Genomic DNA, 21,210 nt, shown 5'->3' with positions numbered 1-21,210 from the left:
AGGAAGAGGTGTGCTTCCAGTCAGTACTACCTATTATGGGCAATACCTCCACCTACTGCCTATCCTACTGCCCCAGAGCAAAAACCAATCAATGGTTACAGGGTGCAATACTCCACCCTGAGGCTTCACCAAATATTCAATCCAATGTTATACCCCTTCATAAACAAAGGAATGGCAGAAGTACTTTTTGCAATAGTTTTCACTTATATTCACCACATCACAAACTTTAATACTTAGTTCTTGATTATTATGAACTAAGACTGGATGTCTTCCACTACTTTTGTATATATGCCTGTAAAACTGGTATTTATGCACATACATAGATGGGCAAGTACCTACTTAGCTAAGTGTACAGGCAAAATGCCCAACCAGCAAGTACATGGCAGTGTGCAGAAATAGTTCCAAAGGCAAGGTTCTCCTTTTTGCCTCTCTCTCTCTTTTTACATCAGACTATGTTCTACTGAGAAGCTACATTTAAAGTTTACATGTTCAAACTAGAGTTCAAAGATACTTACCTTAGGGGCAGCAGTCCAACTGCAGATTTTTTAAGGATGTTTTGTATTATCCAGATCTTAAGTACATTTCTAGATGAGTCACCTTGACTGCAAGATGAGGTTTCTTTACTTATAGACTATTAAAAATAGGCATGTACAACTCTGCCTACATACTCTGCAAGTTAATACCTGCTGAACTAAAGAAAAGCATTAACATTACTATTTTAAAAAGAATGATGCTGGGGTTCTGTGATTGTCATAACACAGTTGCAAGAGAAAGACTTACAGGAGTAAAAATAGGAAGCAAGTTTTAAGAAAAGAGTTTCAGAAAACAGTGACTCATAGGCTATTTATATTATTTAGATTTAGTACTATCGGTGTGGGTATAACAAAGTATGTATATATGTTTTCATTACCTACATCAGAGTTCAGTTTTGCAGGCTGGAATTTGTCTATTATCAAGTCTCATTTAAGCAGCAGTTGAAATCTCAGTTGTGCTTCTCGGAAGCATTTGGTACTCGTTAGCTTTACTTGCATAGGTAGAAATTCATTTGTAATGGAGATGACTAAGAACCAGGCTTTTAATTACAGGCAGATGACAAATTGTGGCTTCTTTCAAACACCATTCTATAGCTAGATATTTATTGTTACAGTCATTTTTCTTTTATTTAAATTACAATTAGGCTATTAATCAAAGAAGAACTGACAAAAGCCAGTGCACCTCAAAAATAAGTAGATATTAAAGAAGTGTTCTTATAAAAAATGAAGTGAAAGGAAAAACGTTCCTTAGTGAAGCTCTTTACTGCTACAAGTATAAATTCAACATTTTGTCTTATGTAAAATAAACTCTTCTAGCTCTGTATATCCAAGACCATAATGCAACCCAAAACAATGAGGTTGTAGCCATATTGGTCTGGAGGAAAAAGTATTCGGGACTTGTGGTAGAGGTGATATCTTTTATTTTACCAACTAGATTTTTGCAAAAAAAAAAAATTCATTAATTGCAAGCTTCCTGGCACAAACACCGTTCATCAGGCATCAGAGAAAAGTTTATAAAAGTTCTTAATTGGAAACAAATGAGTAACAATTTTCATAAAACATATGCCTTTAACTTAGCTTAAAAGGATTTCATTACTGTTAAAACAAAAGTGTTGGCATTATCTTAAGTTGAAGGAACTGTATCATTTGAGTTCTTAGTTAACTTTCATTTAGCTGGGGATAACATGGAATTTAAAACACAAACCACAAAATTAAAGAGACAGGCAATTTTCTTCATTAGTTTTAAGTGAATCCAGAGATATTGGGGCAACTAATTATTCAAAGCTAGTAAAATAAGCAAAGCATGTGAGCTCCTGCTAATAGAGGATCAAATTTAACTTACTGGAACTGTAATAGAGACCAGAGAGCAACTCTATGCATTCTCTCTCATAAGAGAAACATGGGCCTTGCCAGGCATCCATGACTATGAACAGGTTATACTAAGTAGATAGTGTGCGTTTATAGAGTATAACAGGGGTGGGCAATTATTTTGGGCAGAGGGCCATTTACTGAGTTTTGGCAAGTCATTGAGGGCCGCATGACAGGCAGCCCAGGACAAATTAATATTAATTTTCTAAATTTTTTAGGGGTCCCGTGAGCTGGATAGAATGGCTTGGCGGGCCACATCCGGCCCACGGGCCACATTTTGCCCACCCCTGGAGTATAAATTGGGAGATCATCCTCTCCTATCTGTTGCTTTCCATTAAGAGTATATCTGTATATATACAATGAGCTAAATGATCAGCTAGCAGAGTTCAAATGTGTTCCAATAAATCTGCACTGATCTACACCAGCCAGGGATCTAGATTTGCTCTTGGAATGAGCAGAAAATACAAGATGCCCCTCAAACCGTGCCTAGTTGTAGGATATTCAGAACCACAGTAAGCAGCATGGTATAAATTGTCATTGGGTTATGGCAGTCTTGTCAGTTATACAGGGATACCACTCTATTACACACATAATCCTTCCTATGTCCTCTTTCCCTATGTAACGCAGTAAACAAGAGCACTAAAACTAAGGAATTAAACTAAAGCTTTAAAATGCTTTCATACAAACAATGAACAGCAGCAACATGAACATCAATGATTCATAGATTCATAGATGTTAGGGTTGGAAGGGACCTCAATAGATCATCGAGTCCGACCCCCTGCATAAGCAGGAAAGAGTGCTGGGTCTAGATGACCCCAGCTAGATACTCATCTAACCTCCTCTTGAAAACCCCCAGGGTAGGGGAGAGCACCACCTCCCTTGGGAGCCCGTTCCAGACCTTGGCCACTCGAACTGTGAAGAAGTTCTTCCTAATGTCCAATCTAAATCTGCTCTCTGCTAGCTTGTGGCCATTGTTTCTTGTAACCCCTGGGGGCGCCTTGGTGAATAAATACTCACCAATTCCCTTCTGTGCCCCTGTGATGAACTTATAGGCAGCCACAAGGTCACCTCTCAACCTTCTCTTGCGGAGGCTGAAAAGGTCCAGTTTCTCTAGTCTCTCCTCATAGGGCTTGGTCTGCAGGCCCTTAACCATACGAGTGGCCCTTCTCTGGACCCTCTCCAGGTTATCCGCATCCTTCTTGAAGTGTGGCGCCCAGAATTGCACGCAGTACTCCAACTGCGGTCTGACCAGCGCCTGATAGAGGGGAAGTATCACCTCCTTGGACCTATTCGTCATGCATCTGCTGATGCACGATAAAGTGCCATTGGCTTCTTTGATGGCTTCGTCACACTGCCGATTCATGTTCATCTTGGAGTCCACTAGGACTCCAAGATCCCTTTCCACCTCTGTGCCACCCAGCAGGTCATTCCCTAGGCTGTAGGTGTGCTGGACATTTTTCCTCCCTAGGAGCAGCACTTTGCATTTCTCCTTGTTGAACTGCATCCTGTTGTTTTCTGCCCACTTGTCCAACCTATCCAGGTCTGCCTGCAGCTGTTCCCTGCCCTCCGGCATGTCCACATCTCCCCATAGCTTTGTGTCATCTGCAAACTTGAACAGAGTACATTTCACTCCCTCATCCAAGTCACTGATGAAGACATTAAAGAGTATCGGTCCAAGGACCGAGCCCTGCGGGACCCCATTGCCCACACCCTTCCGGGTCGAGACCGACCCATCCACCACGACTCTCTGGGTGCAACCCTCTAGCCAATTCGCCACCCACCGGACTGTGTAGTCATCCACGTCACAGCCTCTTAACTTGCTCACCAGTATGGGGTGGGATACCAAATCGAAGGCCTTCCTGAAGTCTAAGTATACGACATCCACCCCTCCTCCTGTGTCCAGGCATCTCGTAACCTGGTCATAGAAAGAGACTAGATTGGTCAGGCATGATCTGCCTGCCATGAACCTGTGCTGGTTTCCCCTCAGCATAATTTTTCCTTCCAGGCTCTCACAAATCATCACATGATGTCATGGTACCTAACAAAGATACACAGATACACTGCACATTAAGATGATGGCAAAATGTTATATGTATAGAGTACATACATCTTCCCATCCATTACTATGCAGTCCTTTACTTTTACTTTACATTGGCATTCAATTATGATCAGTACCTGAAAAACATTGTATTGGCTTCAGTGAAAACAAGGTAAGTGAGAATACACTGAAATTATACAAAATACACATATATGTACATTGTGAAGATGGGCAATATTAACTAGAACACAACTGCCCCTAGTATAAACAGAACTAATTAGACTAAGTGAACACCCCTTATATTTGAACATGCTGTATCTTCATTTCTATACCAAATTGTGGGTAAAACCACTCTGCATAGAGCAACAAAAGTAAAATACTTCTTTGTTAAGTGAATATTGTGACAAGGCACTTAGTGAATGCCTAATGCTTTAAGAGGAGATGAGGCTGCAGTGAAGGGCTCAGGTGGCAATCAGGGGAGTCACCTGACCAGCAAGGGGCCAGGCTACCAGCATATAACGTCAGGGCCTGAGCTGGTCAGGCAGTCTAGCCCAGAGAGCTGCAAAGAGAACAGCTCCTGGGCAGCAGAGCAATTGGGTAATGGTTGAGGTGGGATAAACAGCACTAAAGCAGCACTGGGGGGTTGTGGATGAGACTGAGGAGTGGAGGAGGTCCCAATAGGCCCAGGGGTAAGGCCAAAGGCCTGGGAGCAAGGCCCGACCCCAGGAAAGGGACAGAGTAGGTCAGAGTCCTGGGAGCATTGTCAGAGTCCAGGAAAAGATCTGGAACTGGAACAGGGGCCCAAAGCCCAGAGAGGGGCAGAGGCAGGGAAAAGAAACCCAGAAATTGGGGCCAGGGGTCTAAGGCCCAGAGGGGCAGAGGCAGGGCAAAGAAGCCCAGATATTGAAGGCAGAGACCCAAAGCCCAGAGAGGGGTGTAGACAGGCAAAAAAAGCCCAGAGATTAGGGCTAAGGGCCTAAGGCCCAGGAAGGGGCAGGATGCAGCACCTGGGAATAGCCAAGGTAGGCAAAGTACCAGGGTAGGGAGGCCTAGTCATAGGGACTGAGACCATGGCCCAAGAGGGCTGTAGATTGAGATGACTGATAGCATCTGTGAGGCATGGGCTTGGTGTAAGGGACAGTTGGAGCCACGTAGTTAGCCTTAAGGCCTAGAGTGGAGACTATCTGAGCTAAGGAGCGTGCGGTCAGGCTTGGGAAGCCTCCCTTTTCGCTGAAAGGCAGCAACATCAAGGTGTGGCAGAAGAGTGAAGGGGAGAGTACCCAAAGAGAGCCAGATCAAACTCAGTGGCCACCCCCGGGACAAGCACATGTTACAAACATTTATGGGACATGCACATGTTACAAACATTTATATATATAAATGTTTGTAACATGTGCATGTCCCAAGGGTGGCCACTGAGTTTGATCTGGCTCTTTTTGGGTACTCTCCCCTTCACTCTCCTGCCACACCTTGATGTTGCTGCCTTTTAGCAAAAAGGGAGGCTTCCCAAGCCTGACCGCACACTCCTTAGCTCAGATAGTCTCCACTCATATATATAGTATTAGAACAAGTTTGCTGGTTTGGCTCAATGCAAAAAATGTATTAACACTATTGGAGGAAATTCATCTTTGCAGATCTTTGCTTCACAGATAAGCACTACAAACATAAAGGGAAACTTGAACCGATTATATTCTAGCTCAATTAGAACTTCCCTTACAAAGGCCTTGGCTTGATTCTCAGATTTCATCAATTAGTCTACCTTTATTCACTCACATCAACTATGGATCTAGGATCTAATGAATATAAAAAAAATGCTTAAGCTACTTAAAATTAGATTTAAATTTACTTTTTAATATTTTATTATATGGTTACTGCTTAGATTTCTTCAATTTAGAGATTGCACTTCTAAAGCTAGTTTCTATTGTGTATATATAGGAGATTGAATGTATTCACTAAATAAGAAATTAAAAGAAGTACTGTTGTCTAATTATATTGTCTGATCTTTTCTCCTTATTTTACTACATAAAAGTACTATTTAATTTCCTTTTACATTTCAAATGCACTAGAACAGACGGTCAGTATTTTATCTATAGATTGCATACATTTATTTAATTCTGAAGAATAATATTCAAATTTAAACAAAGTTCACAGCTCCCCCTCTCTGCCTGCAGCCTTGGGCCATAGCTGACAATAAGCTGGTTGTCCGTCCCTAGTCCAGGACTGAACTGGGGCTGTTTCTAGACCCCTGCATAGTCCAGTCCCTAGAACTAACAATCAGCTACTTGTTAGCCCCCACCACACATTAGATTTAAGGCACCACACAAACCAGCCAAAAAAGGTTCTACATTTTATGTGGAACATTTTTACGGCTCATTTGCCATTTTAACATATTAATCACAGCATAAAAGTAACATGTAGAGGGGACCTACATTTTGTAAAGTTAGGGATGGTAAATTGTATATGTGGTTGTCTACCATCACAAGGAAGACGTACTTAATGCATGCTACTACCTGTTGCTGAAGCCAATAATTTGAGATGCATCTTTGAATGGGTACCAAATACAAAGCTACTAAGAGAAAAACTTAAGAGAAAAATCTGAAGAGTGATGTGTACATGTGTGTATTTTATCCTATATAAATCTAAGCTATTATTACCTTTATTAGTTTTGCCATCATTCAAGTTAAATTATCAGTTCCAATGTAATTCCTATTTATCAAGTATATAAAATTGCTGCTCGATTTAGTATCATGTTGAAACATGAAATATTCAGTCTATGTGCACAATTATTTCATAAACAATACCTTATGTTAGTTAATCCATTTTATAGAGTAAAAGTCATCAAAGCATTTTTTAATTTGCTTTTTAATTGCTTGTTTCATTCTAGAAAAAGCTCATTTAGAGTTAAATATAGGCCACAATCAATTTGGTCATTTGGTTGTATACACTTAAGGGCTGAAATACCCAATACTTTGCCTTGCCCCAGGAGGTTGATCCAATTGACAATCTCCAAAACAGGCAGATATGTTCACTTGTGATCAAGTATACCTTGGCATACTTCCAAGAGTAAGCAGTTATACTGCCTGCTTTTAAGTAACAGCCTACAGGAAGTTAGAGAACAGGGTTACAGACCCTCTTCAATCACAGATGATTTAAACCCACATTTCTCACTTCCCAAGAGAGCGCTCCAGCCACCAACTTATATAATAGACTGGATAGAACACCTCCACCCATGTTACTGAAGCTTAACCAAGAGTACAGAAATCATAAAGCCAAAAGGAAAAAAACCCATGAGACAAAATATTTCAGCCTAATGTTTAGGGAATTCTAATGGGAAAAGGAGACTTGGAATTCTCTAGTTAACAAATATGAAGAAAAATAAATAATGAGATTTGCAAATAAAATCGATTGTGTCAATAAAATGCAGGCTCTTAGAAGTCTTATGAAACCACTGTGTAGCAGAAAGATACCCAAGTGATCTCATTGTTATGGGATGGCTAAATCTTGAAGGGGTTTCTTTTTATTTGGTTTGGGGGTTTTGTTTGTTTGTTTTTACTTTTCTGCCCCTTTTCTTATGGACTGCCTTCTATATCTATAAGTATATAGATACCTGAGCTATGTTTAAATTAGTTAACTCAGGTATTGGTAGCTATCTAGCTATTGCAGTCCAGAGCTCAACATGGGCTAATTTATTCAGCTGAGTAGACTGACACTAGATTTTATGCAAACAGCTCAAAGGCTTACCATCCTCCAGGCAACCCTAAATTCTTCAGACACCTTGGCAGATCTTGGCATTAGTCTAGTCTTCTCTAAAAAGATAACTTATTTTCAATTTACCAGATTTCCTTTCTTTTTGTCAACTTTCTTGGCTTTTGGCTTTCTAGACCAAACTAGTCTAGTACAGGGGTCAGCAATTTCTGGCCCTACAGGATGGAGCTGGCTCACCAAATTACTTGATTTGGCCTGCGAAGCTGGAATATCAATTGCAAATCAGCTGCTTGGGGGGAAAGGAGCAGCTGGGTTCAAAGCATACTGCCGGCAATTTGGGTGCAGGAGGAGCAGCAGTGGCTAGGTTGTAAGCATCACCCTGCCTTTGAAGCAGGCTACATTAATTGGGCCAGCCGCTCCCAAAAAGGTTGCTGACCCCTGGTCTAGTAAGTTCTGCTGGAGATCAAGTCAGACTCCTCTGTGATAATGGCTCTTCCTCTATCCTTTAACAATCCTCAAGGACTTACCATGGGGCAGCTAAATCTTGAGACGGGGAGAGGTTGTTTTTGTTTGTTTATTTTAACTTTTATGCCTCTTTTCTTATAGACTGCCTTTAAATTAACTCAGTACATTCATATAATGAAGACATCCCAATAGTTAAGCCAATATACATTTATAAATTATCACAAATTAGCTCATATCTGTCATATCATTGAAGCACTACAGGGTAACAAGGAATTGTACATTTGTCCATTAAGAGACTTAGAAGTAAAGAACTCTGAAGAGTATATATTTTCAATTTTCTGAAGTAAACAGCAACCCAAACGAATCATTGAAATAACTAAAAGTCATAAGAAATATAAACTAACAAACTTGTCTGCATTTCATTTACATTTGATGATAAACTAACCATCTCTTTTCTGTAAAAATAATTACATGATTTTATAACTTTTACCTTTCTAGAGAGTTTTTTTTTTCATGTATACAACAGTAAGAATATTGCCTTTAATCTTTATTAATTGGTATTAAGATAAATGCTTTCATGATTAACAATATAAATTGTAATTCCAAAAATCCTAACAAAACCAAATGCCTGGTTGTGTGTTTCTGATCATAAAACTGCTCTTACAGGCATTTAAAACACTGTCACACTAAATTCTAAGTTACATTTAGGAAATATATGAACTGACAGTAACAAGGACAAACACATACCCTTAATAATCGATTCAGCTGCATACAGGTCCCGCTTGTAGGTCACCTAAAGGACAGATAAACCTCATTAGACTTAGCAGAGCAGGAAGGAATGTAAAACCAATAAAATAGTGCCCTGAAGGCAATTCTTTATATTTGAAATACCATAAACAAATGATATTGTCAATTTCTTAATTAAAGTAAATATGCTTGGCAAATCAGGACAACAAAACTTGCAAAAATCACAAGAGATTCTATAGAACCACATTCTGTTGTTAAACAGCTAGATCTATTGAGAATTAGTTTGAAACCATAGCACATTTTAAAACTCTTTAGAGAATTGTAACAAGCACATTTTTCTTGCGATAAAACACCATGATTTCATGTCTTTCATCCTTTCTTAGCACAAGGTTTATTTTTCTATGCTAAAATACAGAAATATAGGACTGGACGTGACCAGCTCTGTCATCAAGTACAATTTCCCTTAAAATTCCTTCTTAACTCTAACCCTGGCAATCAATTTAACTCTAAGCATATAAACAAGAGACCAGCTGGGCACCTGACATGTTTATAACTATTACTGCACCCCACTTAATATCTCATCTGTAGCTCCAGCTAATCTTTGATGCATCAGAGGAAAGTAAAAAAACTAAAAGCCTAAGTTATGCCATGCAAAAAAGAAAAGTTCTTCTTCCCCTTACAGATCACCATCAAAAACTCTGAAGCATGAGATTCAATGATTATATATAATACATTGCAACAAATATTGTAAGCATAGCAAAAGCTTTAGTGAAGGAATACGAACAAAGGAAAAAAGCTGAATGCAGGGTCTTCACAAGAATCAGCAAATTCCCTTGGTTCTAAACTAAAAGCAGATCCTCAAAGACAAACTTCCCTGAAAAACCCCTCAAAAGTTGAGAACAGACTGACATGCACACTGAGCAACCTCTCACAGTACTGCAATAAGAGCCAGCTTCATGCCAACCCAACCAAGAAGCAGGTCACAGCTTTTCACCTATGCCATTGAGAAGCTAAGCAGAAATTAAAAATCATCTGGGATGGAATACTACTTACAATCACCCAAACCCTGTGTACTTGAGTGTTACGTTAGACATACCTTCAAAGCACAAGTAGAAAAGACAAAAGGCAAAGTCATAGCCCACAACAACATACTTCAAAAGTCGGTCACCTCAAAGTGGAGTGTGAACCCAGCTACATTTCAAACCACTGCTATTGCTTTGTGCTACTTCACTGTAGAGTATGCATGTCCAGTATGATCAGAACAATCATTTCATGCCGAGAAAATAGACGCAGTTCTAAATGACAGCCGTTGTGAAATAACATGTCTAAAACCAACACCAAAGGATAGCCTCTACTTACTGGCTGGCACTGTACCACCTGATATCAGAAGAAAGGCAGCAAGCCAAAAAGAAAGATCATGGCAAATGGAAGACCCCAGACATCCACTCTATGATCACACAGACACAAAAGTAATTAAATGGCTTAAAACATGAAAGAATTTTGTGACCAGTGTTGCACCTCTGGACATGACAGCTGACAGGGCCTGACTGAGGTTATGGAAGAAAAAATTATGTGCAATTAGGTGCTCTGAAGTGGACCTGGATCCCCAGGAGGACCATTCAAGAGAGGCAGATCTTGATTGGCCAATATGGCAATGCCTGAATTGCCTGAACACACAAACTGGATGGTCAAAAACAAACATGATAAAATGGGCCTACTCCTAACAACATAAATATATGCAAGTGCAGTGAAGTGCAGACTGTGAGTATGTGCTCATTTGCCTATTTGCCGACTCCTTGGTGAGACCTGTATGAAGGAGGACCTCACTACAATGGCAGAATAGCCATCGCTTGTGCACAATTCAGGAAAAACATCTAGTTTATGACAAGAATACAAGAAGAATAAGAGGACTCTAAAATACTGCAATCCACCTACCCCCATGGCAAAAAATGTTCAAATGTTCAAACTCCTCCTATTACCAGGAAGCTGCATTTCACCTTGAGACTCCTTTTCGTTTCTGCCACTAGACCCCATCTGTTCCATCAGCAAAGTGATGAGATCTCCTTCATATCCAAGAAAAATGCCTTGTTCAGAAGGTCATCCCAGGAATGCACTCCTTCTAGTTTTCAGTCTAAATTTATTTGTGACTAATTTATATGCACCTGATCATTTATCAGTATTTAGGGTTACCATATGTCTGGGTTTTCCCAGACATGTCCTCTTTTTTGGCCCCTTACCCTTATGTCTGAGCAGGTTTTTAAAATGCAAGGAAATGTCTGGGTTTTTGTTTTGCCTCTGCTTTCCCAGGCTGGCTGCTTGGGGCTGGGAGAAGTGGGCAAGGTGATTGGCTGTTGGGGGTCACATGCTCCCTGCACAGGCCCTGGCAAGACACTCCCACATAAAGAGACGTGTGTGGGGGGGGGGCATGTTCCCCCCACAATCATATGTCTCTCCCCCCCTTTCCTCCCCTTCCCCCACGTAGGTATCCTCTTTTTTTGATACTGGAAATATGGTAACCCTATACGGTATTATTGTATTTTCTTATGTACAACATGCCCATTTCCCCACAAAATTAGCACCCCCAAAATAAGGGTGAAAGTTTTAAGGCAGGGAAAGCTGCTTTCTTCACTGGAAAAGCAACGCTCCTGGAGACACTGTGCCTGCCAGGTAGCTGTAACATGACTGCTCAGCAAACTAAAGGGAGGGAGTCTTATGTGAACCCTCTCACAGCTGTAGTTATTGGCTGAACACAGTAGCTTGTGCACAAAGCAGCAAGTGAACTTGTTGGTAATTATCTTGATGAGGCTTGTGATGTGGAAACAACGCAACAGGAATTATATAAAAAATTATTTACAGTAAAGAAGTAACAAGTCTTGTGACCAAAAATCTAAAGCCCCAAGCTTATGATAAAAGTTCTTAGTATTAGTTCCTAACTGAATACTTTTTCTCAGACTCCAAAATGTATGAAAGTTTATATAAAGATAATGGCATGGTATAGCTGCCATTAGGGGAAAGAAAATTAGTACGTCCAAGCTAAAAGCAAACCTTGGACTGCTTACTGCAAAAAATCAGTCCATATAATCTCCATTACATAAAACTGAAAGAAGTAACACATATAATTAAAAATCCATTAGCTAGCATTTTCAATAAATCCATTAACTTGAAGGTAGTTTCTTATGACTAGAGAATATTAAAAGTAGTCCCTGTATTAAATAAAAAAAAAAGAGAGAACTACATAATGGGTCTAGTTATCTAGATCCAAGCAAAGCATTAGATATTAAATGAGGCAAAATGTATGTGTGCGCATGTGTATACCTCAAACTTTCACAGACTTCTTATGGAGTCCGAAGCAAAATATTCATTTAGAATTAGGGTTAGTTATCCTTAGTCTCCAACCCATTCTCAGTATATAGTTTATGCGTCTTCCTTCTTGGTTTTCTTTATATTTATATAATTAAAGTACCATTTGTTTTTTGTTTAAATTTTCTTCTAACCTTAAGTAGACATTTGAACGTTTTCTTTAATTTCCATACTTTGTGACCTCCAAAACACAACACTTTTTGTTGATCAATCTCTTCCCAGTTCTCTTAAATTTACCCCTTGTATTCTGCTTGAGGATATGTAGGTTTAAATCCTTCCCTATCAGTTTTTCCCCTCTTGCTTGGTATGCAAGCCTCAGATAATAGTTGTGCATTTGATTTGAAGTAATCCTATGCCTCTTCCACATTCAACTCCTTCAGCTCCTGGATCCAGTATATTACTAACTTCTTAAGAGTTCCTGTAAGTTTCCCTTCTGGGGCGCATGCAGACGAGCATGGACGTGCGGTATGTGGCACCACAGACCCATCTGTGGTGCCACACACCGCTCATGCAGGTGTTCCCCGCACTGCTACTTTGCACAGAGATACCAGGATCAAAAAAACCCACACCAAAAAAAAAGCAGGGTGCGCATGTGATGGCTATGCACACTGCCCAAAACCAGAGCCTGGAGGGCCAGAGACACAGCAGCTGCCAGCCTGGCTTCCTACTGGAGGAGTGCTGCAGCTGCAGCTCCTGAAGGCCCCCAGGACCTGAGGTAAGACTGTTGGGGCCAGCCTCCTTTACTCCACCTGGAGTAACCTGCCACATGCCAGAGCACATGTGGCATAGGCATTCCCCAGGGACAAGTAGCAGTGGCCCCCCTTGCGCACCTGCTACTTGCCCCTGGGGAAACAAATGTTCCCACCTGTCTGGATGTGCTCCTTAAGTCTAAAACCTTAGTTATACATCTATCCTGCTAATGAACTAAAATAAACTAAATAAACGCAAGATATTTTTTTTATAATTAGCAGTTCTATAGAAAGCTTCCTGCTTACTAAAACAAAATGTAAAATAGTTTCACCTCTCGCTAGTTCATCAACCATTTGATAGAGAAACCTGTCTGTTCTCATTCAAAACTGACTCATTTACAATTATTAATAGCATTTGCTTGCCAATCTCTCTCTGGAAAGATAAGAAGTCTACCATAAATCACACAAACCCAACATTATTTCTCCCATAATCTTCTAGCCATCTGTACATGGATCTCAGATTTTGAAAAAGGGGGCACAGATGGTGTGGCACATCATCATGTATAGCACAACATGTATCTCTAGTTAAAGAAATACTAGAGGCTTCACTAATATGCCAGGGGACTAGCATTATATTATTCAGTTTAAAATAAAAGCAAAAACAAATATAACTAGTGCAACATGTACTAATTTGCTAGATTACATATTAAGTTAAAAAACTAGGCAAAAATATTCAAAATAGTCAAAATATATTGTGTCATTAGTTCTGTAATCATTATAGTTAGATGTATGTCTCATTCAGATTCACAGAACAAAACCTAGCATAATAAAGCATCTTGACAGTACTTCTAATATTTTACTGTCAGTCATTTCTACACCTGAGTTAGTATCACTTTACCTGAATTAATGTTTTTAGCTAAAGCTAAAAAGAGTCTGCAGAGCTGTAAAATAGAAATGAGCAATTCCTGGTAATGTCTAATAGACAGCAAAATTGCAGAAGAAAGGATAGTTTGAATAGTGAATAGTTTCACTATAGTGAATAGTTTCACTAAGAAAGGATAGTTTGAATAGTTAAGAGCATTTTTAAAGGACAGAGAATCATTAACACCTGGGGACTGGAAACAGATTAACAGGAAACAGGGAGATAAGTCAAGTTAATTTATTCTCGCAGAACTATCTGAACAGAAATGCTGCTCCCCCTTCCAGGGGTTTGATTTTAATGTTTGGGTGAAGCAGGAAGCAAAGAGGGGTGCAACTGCACCACTGGATCCCCCCTGGATCCACCCCTGTCTATTTCCAAGTCTCAGCCTAGAAGTCTACTATAGCAACCCTTGCCTCTGTCAGTACGAGATTTCTACTGTTTGCCCACCTAGAGTGATTTTCATCCAAACAGATTCTGTTTTACTTGTGCCATTGCTTCCTCCACAGGAAGCCAGTTTTATTGTGAGCAAAACTAATTTTTAAAAGATTTTTTCACAAAAAGAGCAAGCAGGAAGAAATATAATTATATCTGGTATCAATAAAAGCCAATGCCAATATACTTTGAATCAGTAGTGTTCGGGTTGTGTTTGTCCAAGGGCATTCAGAAATAAAAATGATTCCAGCCACATATGTGGGTAAAAGAGCTAACAGGCTGGCCAGCATGGACTATACTGTAGCATTTGTTGAAAGGAAATTCAACAAAAAGTAAATGTAGGTTCTCATGTGGATATTCAATACATCCACTCTCATGTGCAAATTCAATACACAGTAAGTAAGTATTGTGAGTGGTCATCAATGACTCACTGTCTGGTTGGGAGGAGGTATAAAGTGGGGTTCCACAAAGGTCTGTATTGGGTCCACTATTGTTAAGTACCTCCATTAATAATTTGGATGATGGGATTGGGTGCACATTTTGGCAAATCTGCAGGTGACAAGTTGGGAGGAGTTGCAGACACTATGGAGGGTAGGGCTAGGATCCATAATGACCTGGATAAACTGGAAAAAAAATGATTTGCAATCAACCAGATGCAATTCATCAAGGTCAAATGCAAAGTTCTGCATTTGAGACAGAATAATTGTATGCACAAATACAAACTGGGGAATGACTGGCTAGGCTGCAGTGCTGCAAAGAAGGACCTTGGACATTGGTCATGGCTTGTTTGCAATGAACCAACAGTTCTCAAAAAGTGTAAAATAAATCTGGAATTCTGGCTGGCAGATAGATTCTCTTGTTAGACCTGTCAGAAGTTCTGTCTGCTGCCCAGCAGAGTGGTAGGTTGACAGGATGGTTGAAGAAGGTAGCTTCCTGTCACACGGAGTATGGCTATTTTCTCAACAGCTCTGTTTCCCTACACAAGAAGGATGAATATGGCACTTGATAATCAGGATGCTTTTTAGCCTGGGGCTTATGGGCTTGTTTTTCATGGCAGGCACATATATTCAGTGGGAGAGTTGCCCTATATTATAACTATATGTGGGACTTAAATCAGTATGAAAGCTAAGCAGTTCTGCCCTCTAATAGGATATCCTTAATTGTATTTTTACCTCCTGGAAGAAACTGGAGCCAGATTATTATTACCAAAACCACAGCCACAGAACATAATACTATGTCAACCACTGCTTGTGAAGAAGTCTGGGCCACCAGTCAGCCACAAACACTATCCAGGACCTTATACATGAAATAGGATTTTTGAATCTATATGAGACCATACTATCAGGCTAATAGAGTCTGCTAGTTTGTCTTCCAATGGAAGACTCACTAACAAGTATGGTTTCAGCCCAGCAAGCCTCAACCTCTTACCTTCTTGTCTGTGAGATTGCTTCTAAACCGTTTGGGTTTTTGTTGGCAGCTATCACACCCCATGAGAATGGTGTTGATTGAGTGCAGAAAAACCTTGAAGGAATCTGATAGCACTTGTTTACCTTCCTAGCCACAGAAGCAGAGGTTTCTGGCACCCAGCATGACACTTTGGCCAGAAACATCTTGTCTTGTTAACAAGTGGAGCCAACTTCCTGGAAAAGAACTGCTGTAAAATAGCCACTAATTTGTGCGTAGACTCCTCAGCTATCTCTATATGAATCTAAATAGGTTGTGCCACACATCTCATGAGGTCCTGAAAGCCTCTGAAGTCAGCTAATTAGAGGTATTATCTCATGCACAAGAAGACAGCGAGTTATAATCAGCATAGTTCTCTAGGTGGAAAGCCAAGTCAGGGAAGTGTTTCTCCTCTGGTTACATTGAACCTAACGGCATTAAGAGTGATAGCCTGGGAATCATTGACTACAGATTTTGACTACAGCTGATACAGCTTGTCCTTCTGTCCCTGGCTGGGGAGCCCAGGACCAATAGGGCCACTTCAGTATCCCCAGGTCTAGGCCCTAACCCTCCAAATCTAGATGCTATGGGCCTTGTGGTGGTTGTTTTTGTCACCCAGTAACTCTTCCCTTAATTTTGCTGATAAAAAGCACAATCAAATACTATCTTCTGTAATATAGGATTTAATCAACACTGCACTTAAATGCAAGTTTAATAAACACTTACAATATTAATTCAGATTTTTTAGATAAGCATTTGCTTTATGAAAAGAAAAACATTTTTTTTTCTCCATAGCATCTGTTCAGTCTCTATTTACTGTGTTTTTTCTCCATGTTTTCCAAGAAACAGAAAGATAATACATCGACAAAAAGTGACTGATGATACACACCAATCTTTTGCCTTCAATTACCCCATCCCCCAGTTCAATTACCTTATAGCCAAGATGTAACAACCCCTACTCTATTGGATATAAGGAAGAACTTATTTACAGCGAGGGTGACCAATATCTGAAATGGACTTCCCAAGGAGGTGGTGCAGTCCTCAACTCTGGAAGTCTTCAACAGGAGACTGGGCAGACCCCATACTGGGATCATTTCATCTCAGCAGTATTCCTGCCGAGAGTAGCGAGGGTAGACTTGATGATCTTTAGAGGTCCCTTCCAGCCCTTAATTTCTATGATGCTATGACTCTATAATTCTATAACAACAAGTTGACAGAAGGTTGGTTTTTAAAATAAAATTCTAGAGATAATGAATACAGAAGAAATATTCTCATTGCAAGAGGGAAAATATCCACAAACAGTAACATCGAGTAATGCGCATCAAGAATAAATGGATCAAGGGTAGCGAAAAGTCAGTGAGGAGTCTACATTTTGAAGTATTGCTAGAGGTACAAATAATTTTCAAATAGAACACCCTCAAGTAATACCAGGAACACAATGCACTTATAAAATCATTTTCTCAGATTGGTTCAAGTCAATTAACGGCTAATATTGCTCAAGATGAGACTTGCTCTTTGAACTCTTTGCTCAAGGACAATATTGGATGAGGAAAGCCTTTTATATAGAGGACTTATATATCTGACCCAGTGATTTTAGACCCCTAAGAAGGTGGAATTTAATAACGGGGGTAATAATAAACCTCCTAGTTACATCAACATTTCTCCTTTACCATTTATTTGATGCAGTATATTGGTGTTCTGTTATATCTGAAGGAAGCTACGTTGATGGGCTGACAATTTATTGAAGGCCCAGATTGTTTGGAGTCTTTTGAGATAACTTTTGTACATTTCATTGCTTTGTCATATATAAAACACTTATCGGAAAAATTTAATTTTAACTTATAACATTTAGTCATATTTGAATAGAATCCAAAACAATCTAATTTAAAAAATTCTCCAAGCTAAAGTTGTGATATGGAAATCCAAAAAGAAAAAGGCTAAATGAAGCTGGAAAACTCAGGAAAGACGGGCTGGGAACAGAATCCTATGTATTTACTTAAATGATATTTAAAATGCTGAAAGAAGCACTTAAAAAAGTTAAGTCATGTACCTGCTCTCAGTTGTTTTACAGTGTTTCATACAGAGCATTATATCAAGTTACAAAGTAAGAACAAAGTCCAAAATTGATGCAAGATACAAAACTGGAAGAAGTTACATTTCTTAATAACTTCAAAAATTGTTTCCCAACTTATAAGGGATAATAGGCTGCAGTCATTCTATTACAGATACTGAATGCTCAACAGCCCTTTGAAGAATCATTATTTCAATTCTTATTCATACGGGTGGAGTCTTTTTTCTATGTTGGAAGTAGAAAGACTGATGTTGATCCCTCTAGGTTCATATTAGTTCTTGGCAAGTGTGATGCGACTCACTGCAGCACCAAAAAGTTTCGTAGGAAAAGCCTGTAAACATTATATTAGACATTCATTGCACATAATAAGCTAATGCAGAGTTAACATATAGGCTGAGCACAACACTTCCAATTCTGCAAAGTGCTAAGCAGCGTGCAGGAAAGGGCTGAAAGACTTCTAGTTTTCTGCTAAAAGTCTTAGACGTATCTGAAAATTGCACAGAACATACTACACTTTTTGCTCCCCTTCCACTAAGTAGCACCCTACTTCACAAATAATCCCAGTGAGAACAATGGGACTGTTCAAGGAGTAGGGTTTTGTTTGGCGTTAATAAGCGTGACAGAATCTGATTTGTAGGAACAACGAGTAAGAAGAAAAAGATAGACAAGTTGTGGTTTAAATAGAGAGAGAGAGAGAGAGAGAGAGAGAAAGAGATTCACCCTAAAGTGATTTCATTTTTTACCTTATGCAACCAGAGCAAAGGAGTGTTTCAAATTTTACTGATTTACTAGAGACATTTGTACTCTAAAAATGACACAGATAGTTCTGAATATTCATTAAATCTGCTTTTCACGTAACATTTACTTTTACCTTACTTAACATAGTGTTGGGTGGGTGGAAACTTACTGTCAAGGACAGATGAAGTGTTCTGAACTGGCTCCAGACCTAACAATGCACTTATCATAAAACAATAAAAAGATTGATAAAAAACAGCACAATACAACCGCTACTTAGAGAGAAGAATAGATTGAAGGAATAATGTCACAAATCCAAATCCAACAATGAAAGGAGGTATCTAAGTTTCAGAGATACAGTCTCTGCCACCTCACTCCATATCAGCCCTTACCAGTAGTTAGGGGATCTACAGAATCATTGCCAAACAATATTTAACAATAAAAAGGATGCTTGAGGAAGACTTAATCACCATTTCAGATCTTTCTGAAATGAAGAGCATGCTTGATACATCCTCACTAAAACCAAGATTTTTGCCACCCTGACATCTGGGCAAAAGAGAGAAAACACAAGGTACTCAAGGAAAAAGCAGGGAAATTAAAATGAAGAATATATGAGAAAGAAAATCAAAAGTAACAATTAGCTCTAACATGGAGACCCAAGTTGATGGAACATCATAACCATAAATCAGTGGAATAAGTAGGGGGTGGCAGACAGGGCAACCATCCCAGGTGCTGACATAGGAGGAGCGGCAGGGGGCAAAAATAAGTGTCTGCTGCTGGTAATTGCTATTGTAGCAGCAACTGGAAGTCACTGCTGTCCCCATGCTATGGTTGCCCAGCTGCATTCCTACACTGTTGCCATAAACCATAAACAAGAGCATAAGGCTCACTGGAGTATCAACAGATAAAATCCCTCCTCCTTTTCACTGAAGTACATCCATCAATGTCAGCCACCTTAGATGTTAAGAAACGCCTGTAAATATGTGGAATACGAAGGGTAGCTACATCTTTTTTAAAGGTATCAACTTGTCTCAGGGTTCATATTTTTTAAAGTAAAAAAAGCCTTTATGGTTCCAGGGAAAATCTCCAAAGAATGACCGAAGTGCCGGTAACACAGTGTAAACAGCCTAAAACAGTTCCTGTTTATGTCAAGGTAATATTAATTCAAGTGGCTAACAATGATCATTTAAAGTTAAAATTGTGAATTATTTCACTAAGGGTTATAGCTCAGAAGAAAGGAGAGGGATAATCACATGGTGAATACCTACTGAGAGTGAGTTTTCATTTTGGTGCTTGCATTATACAGTGCATCAGAAAATACAGTCTCTTAATTTTTCCCTAACTGAAATAGACCCAAGCTGAAGTCTCACATAAGAGTATCAAGTTCCCTCCAACGTGAAGCTAAGCCAAGGAAGTGAGACTGATCTTTTACTAACAATTTGAATATTTTAGAATCATAGAATAGAAGAACTGGAAGGGATCTGCAAGATCATCAAGTCCAGTTCCCTGCCATGGGCAGGAAGTTATTGGGCTCAAACAAGCTCAACAAGGTACTTATCCAGCCTCGTCTTAATCACATCTAAGGATGGTGACTACACTACCTCTGCTGGGTGTGTTTCTGGTAACCCTTACAGAAAAAAAGCGTTTTTATGTCCAGCCTAAATTTTCCCTCAATTAGCTTGTGCCCATCAGTCCTCATCCTCCTTTGAGGTTCCTTTTTGAAGAGTTGCTCCCCTAGATTTTGATGTTTCACCCCTAACGTACTTGTAAGCAACTCTAAAGTCACCCCTCAGTCTTCTCTTACTCAGACTGAACAGGCCCAGTTCCCAGAGTCTCTTCTCATACAGCCTATCCTCCAGGCCCCTATTCATATGGGTGGCCCTCCTCTGTACCTTCTCGAGCCTATCCACATCCTTCTTGAAGTGTGGTGCCCAGAACTGGACACAGTACTTCAGCTGTGGTTTCACCAATGCCAAATAGTGTGGGAGGAGTACCTCTCTGGATCTACTGGCAACACATCAGCTGATGCACGTCAGAGTTCTGTTTGCCCTGCTAGCAACTTCATCGCACTGTTGACTTCTGTTCATCTTCCAGTTGATTGTGACCCCCAGGTCCCCTACAGATGCCGTGTCAGCCAGTGGACCACCACCCATCATGTAGTTATGGTGAAGATTCTTCCTACCCAGGTGAAGAACTCTGTACTTCTCCCTGTTATACTTCATCTGATTCCGCTCTGACCAAAAAACAGTCTGTCAAAGTCATCCTGGATCTTTACCCTATCCTCTGATGTGCCCACATTTCCCCGCAGCTTAGTATCATCTGCGAGCTTAGTCACTGAGCTTTTCACCCCCTCATCCAAGTCATTAATAAGTATGTTGAATAGCACAGATCCAAGCACAGATCCCTGAGGGACACCACTGGAGACGGCCCTCCAGGAGGAGGCCATCCCATCGATTACAACTCTCTGGGATTGGCCTCTAAGCCACTTCTCCATCCACCACACTGTAGACTGGTCCAGTCCAGTAGCCACCAACTTAGTTGAGAGGCTCTCGCAGGAAATGGAATCAAAGGCTTTACTGACGTCTAAGTAAATTATATCAACCTCATGACCCTTGTCCAGCTGGTTAGTTACCTCGTCATATAGAGACACCAGGTTTGTCAGGCATGATCTACCCTTGATAAAGCCGTGTTGGTTACTTCTT

At 40.0% G+C, this 21,210-nt stretch overlaps 1 protein-coding gene across 11 annotated transcripts in view; it reads right to left on the bottom strand.

Annotated features, from left to right (window-relative positions):
* Positions 1-21,210, bottom strand: part of CRPPA (CDP-L-ribitol pyrophosphorylase A) — a 222,658-nt gene that overhangs the window by 136,025 nt on the left and 65,423 nt on the right. For all 11 annotated transcript variants that reach the window (XR_009462635.1, XM_059728956.1, XM_059728955.1 and 8 more), the window contains one exon: positions 8,857-8,902. Coding sequence is in view for 10 of the 11 variants with exons in the window: in XM_059728956.1 (XP_059584939.1) it covers positions 8,857-8,902 (46 nt within the window). In the remaining variant the exon portion in view is untranslated. The remainder of the gene's footprint in view (positions 1-8,856; positions 8,903-21,210) is intronic.

This window comes from Alligator mississippiensis, chromosome 5 (assembly GCF_030867095.1).
Source record: "Alligator mississippiensis isolate rAllMis1 chromosome 5, rAllMis1, whole genome shotgun sequence".
In the NCBI taxonomy this organism is placed as follows: Eukaryota; Metazoa; Chordata; order Crocodylia; family Alligatoridae; genus Alligator; species Alligator mississippiensis.
The sequence above is the reverse complement of the archived record's forward strand: the minus strand, read 5'-3'. Positions and strand labels throughout refer to the sequence as shown.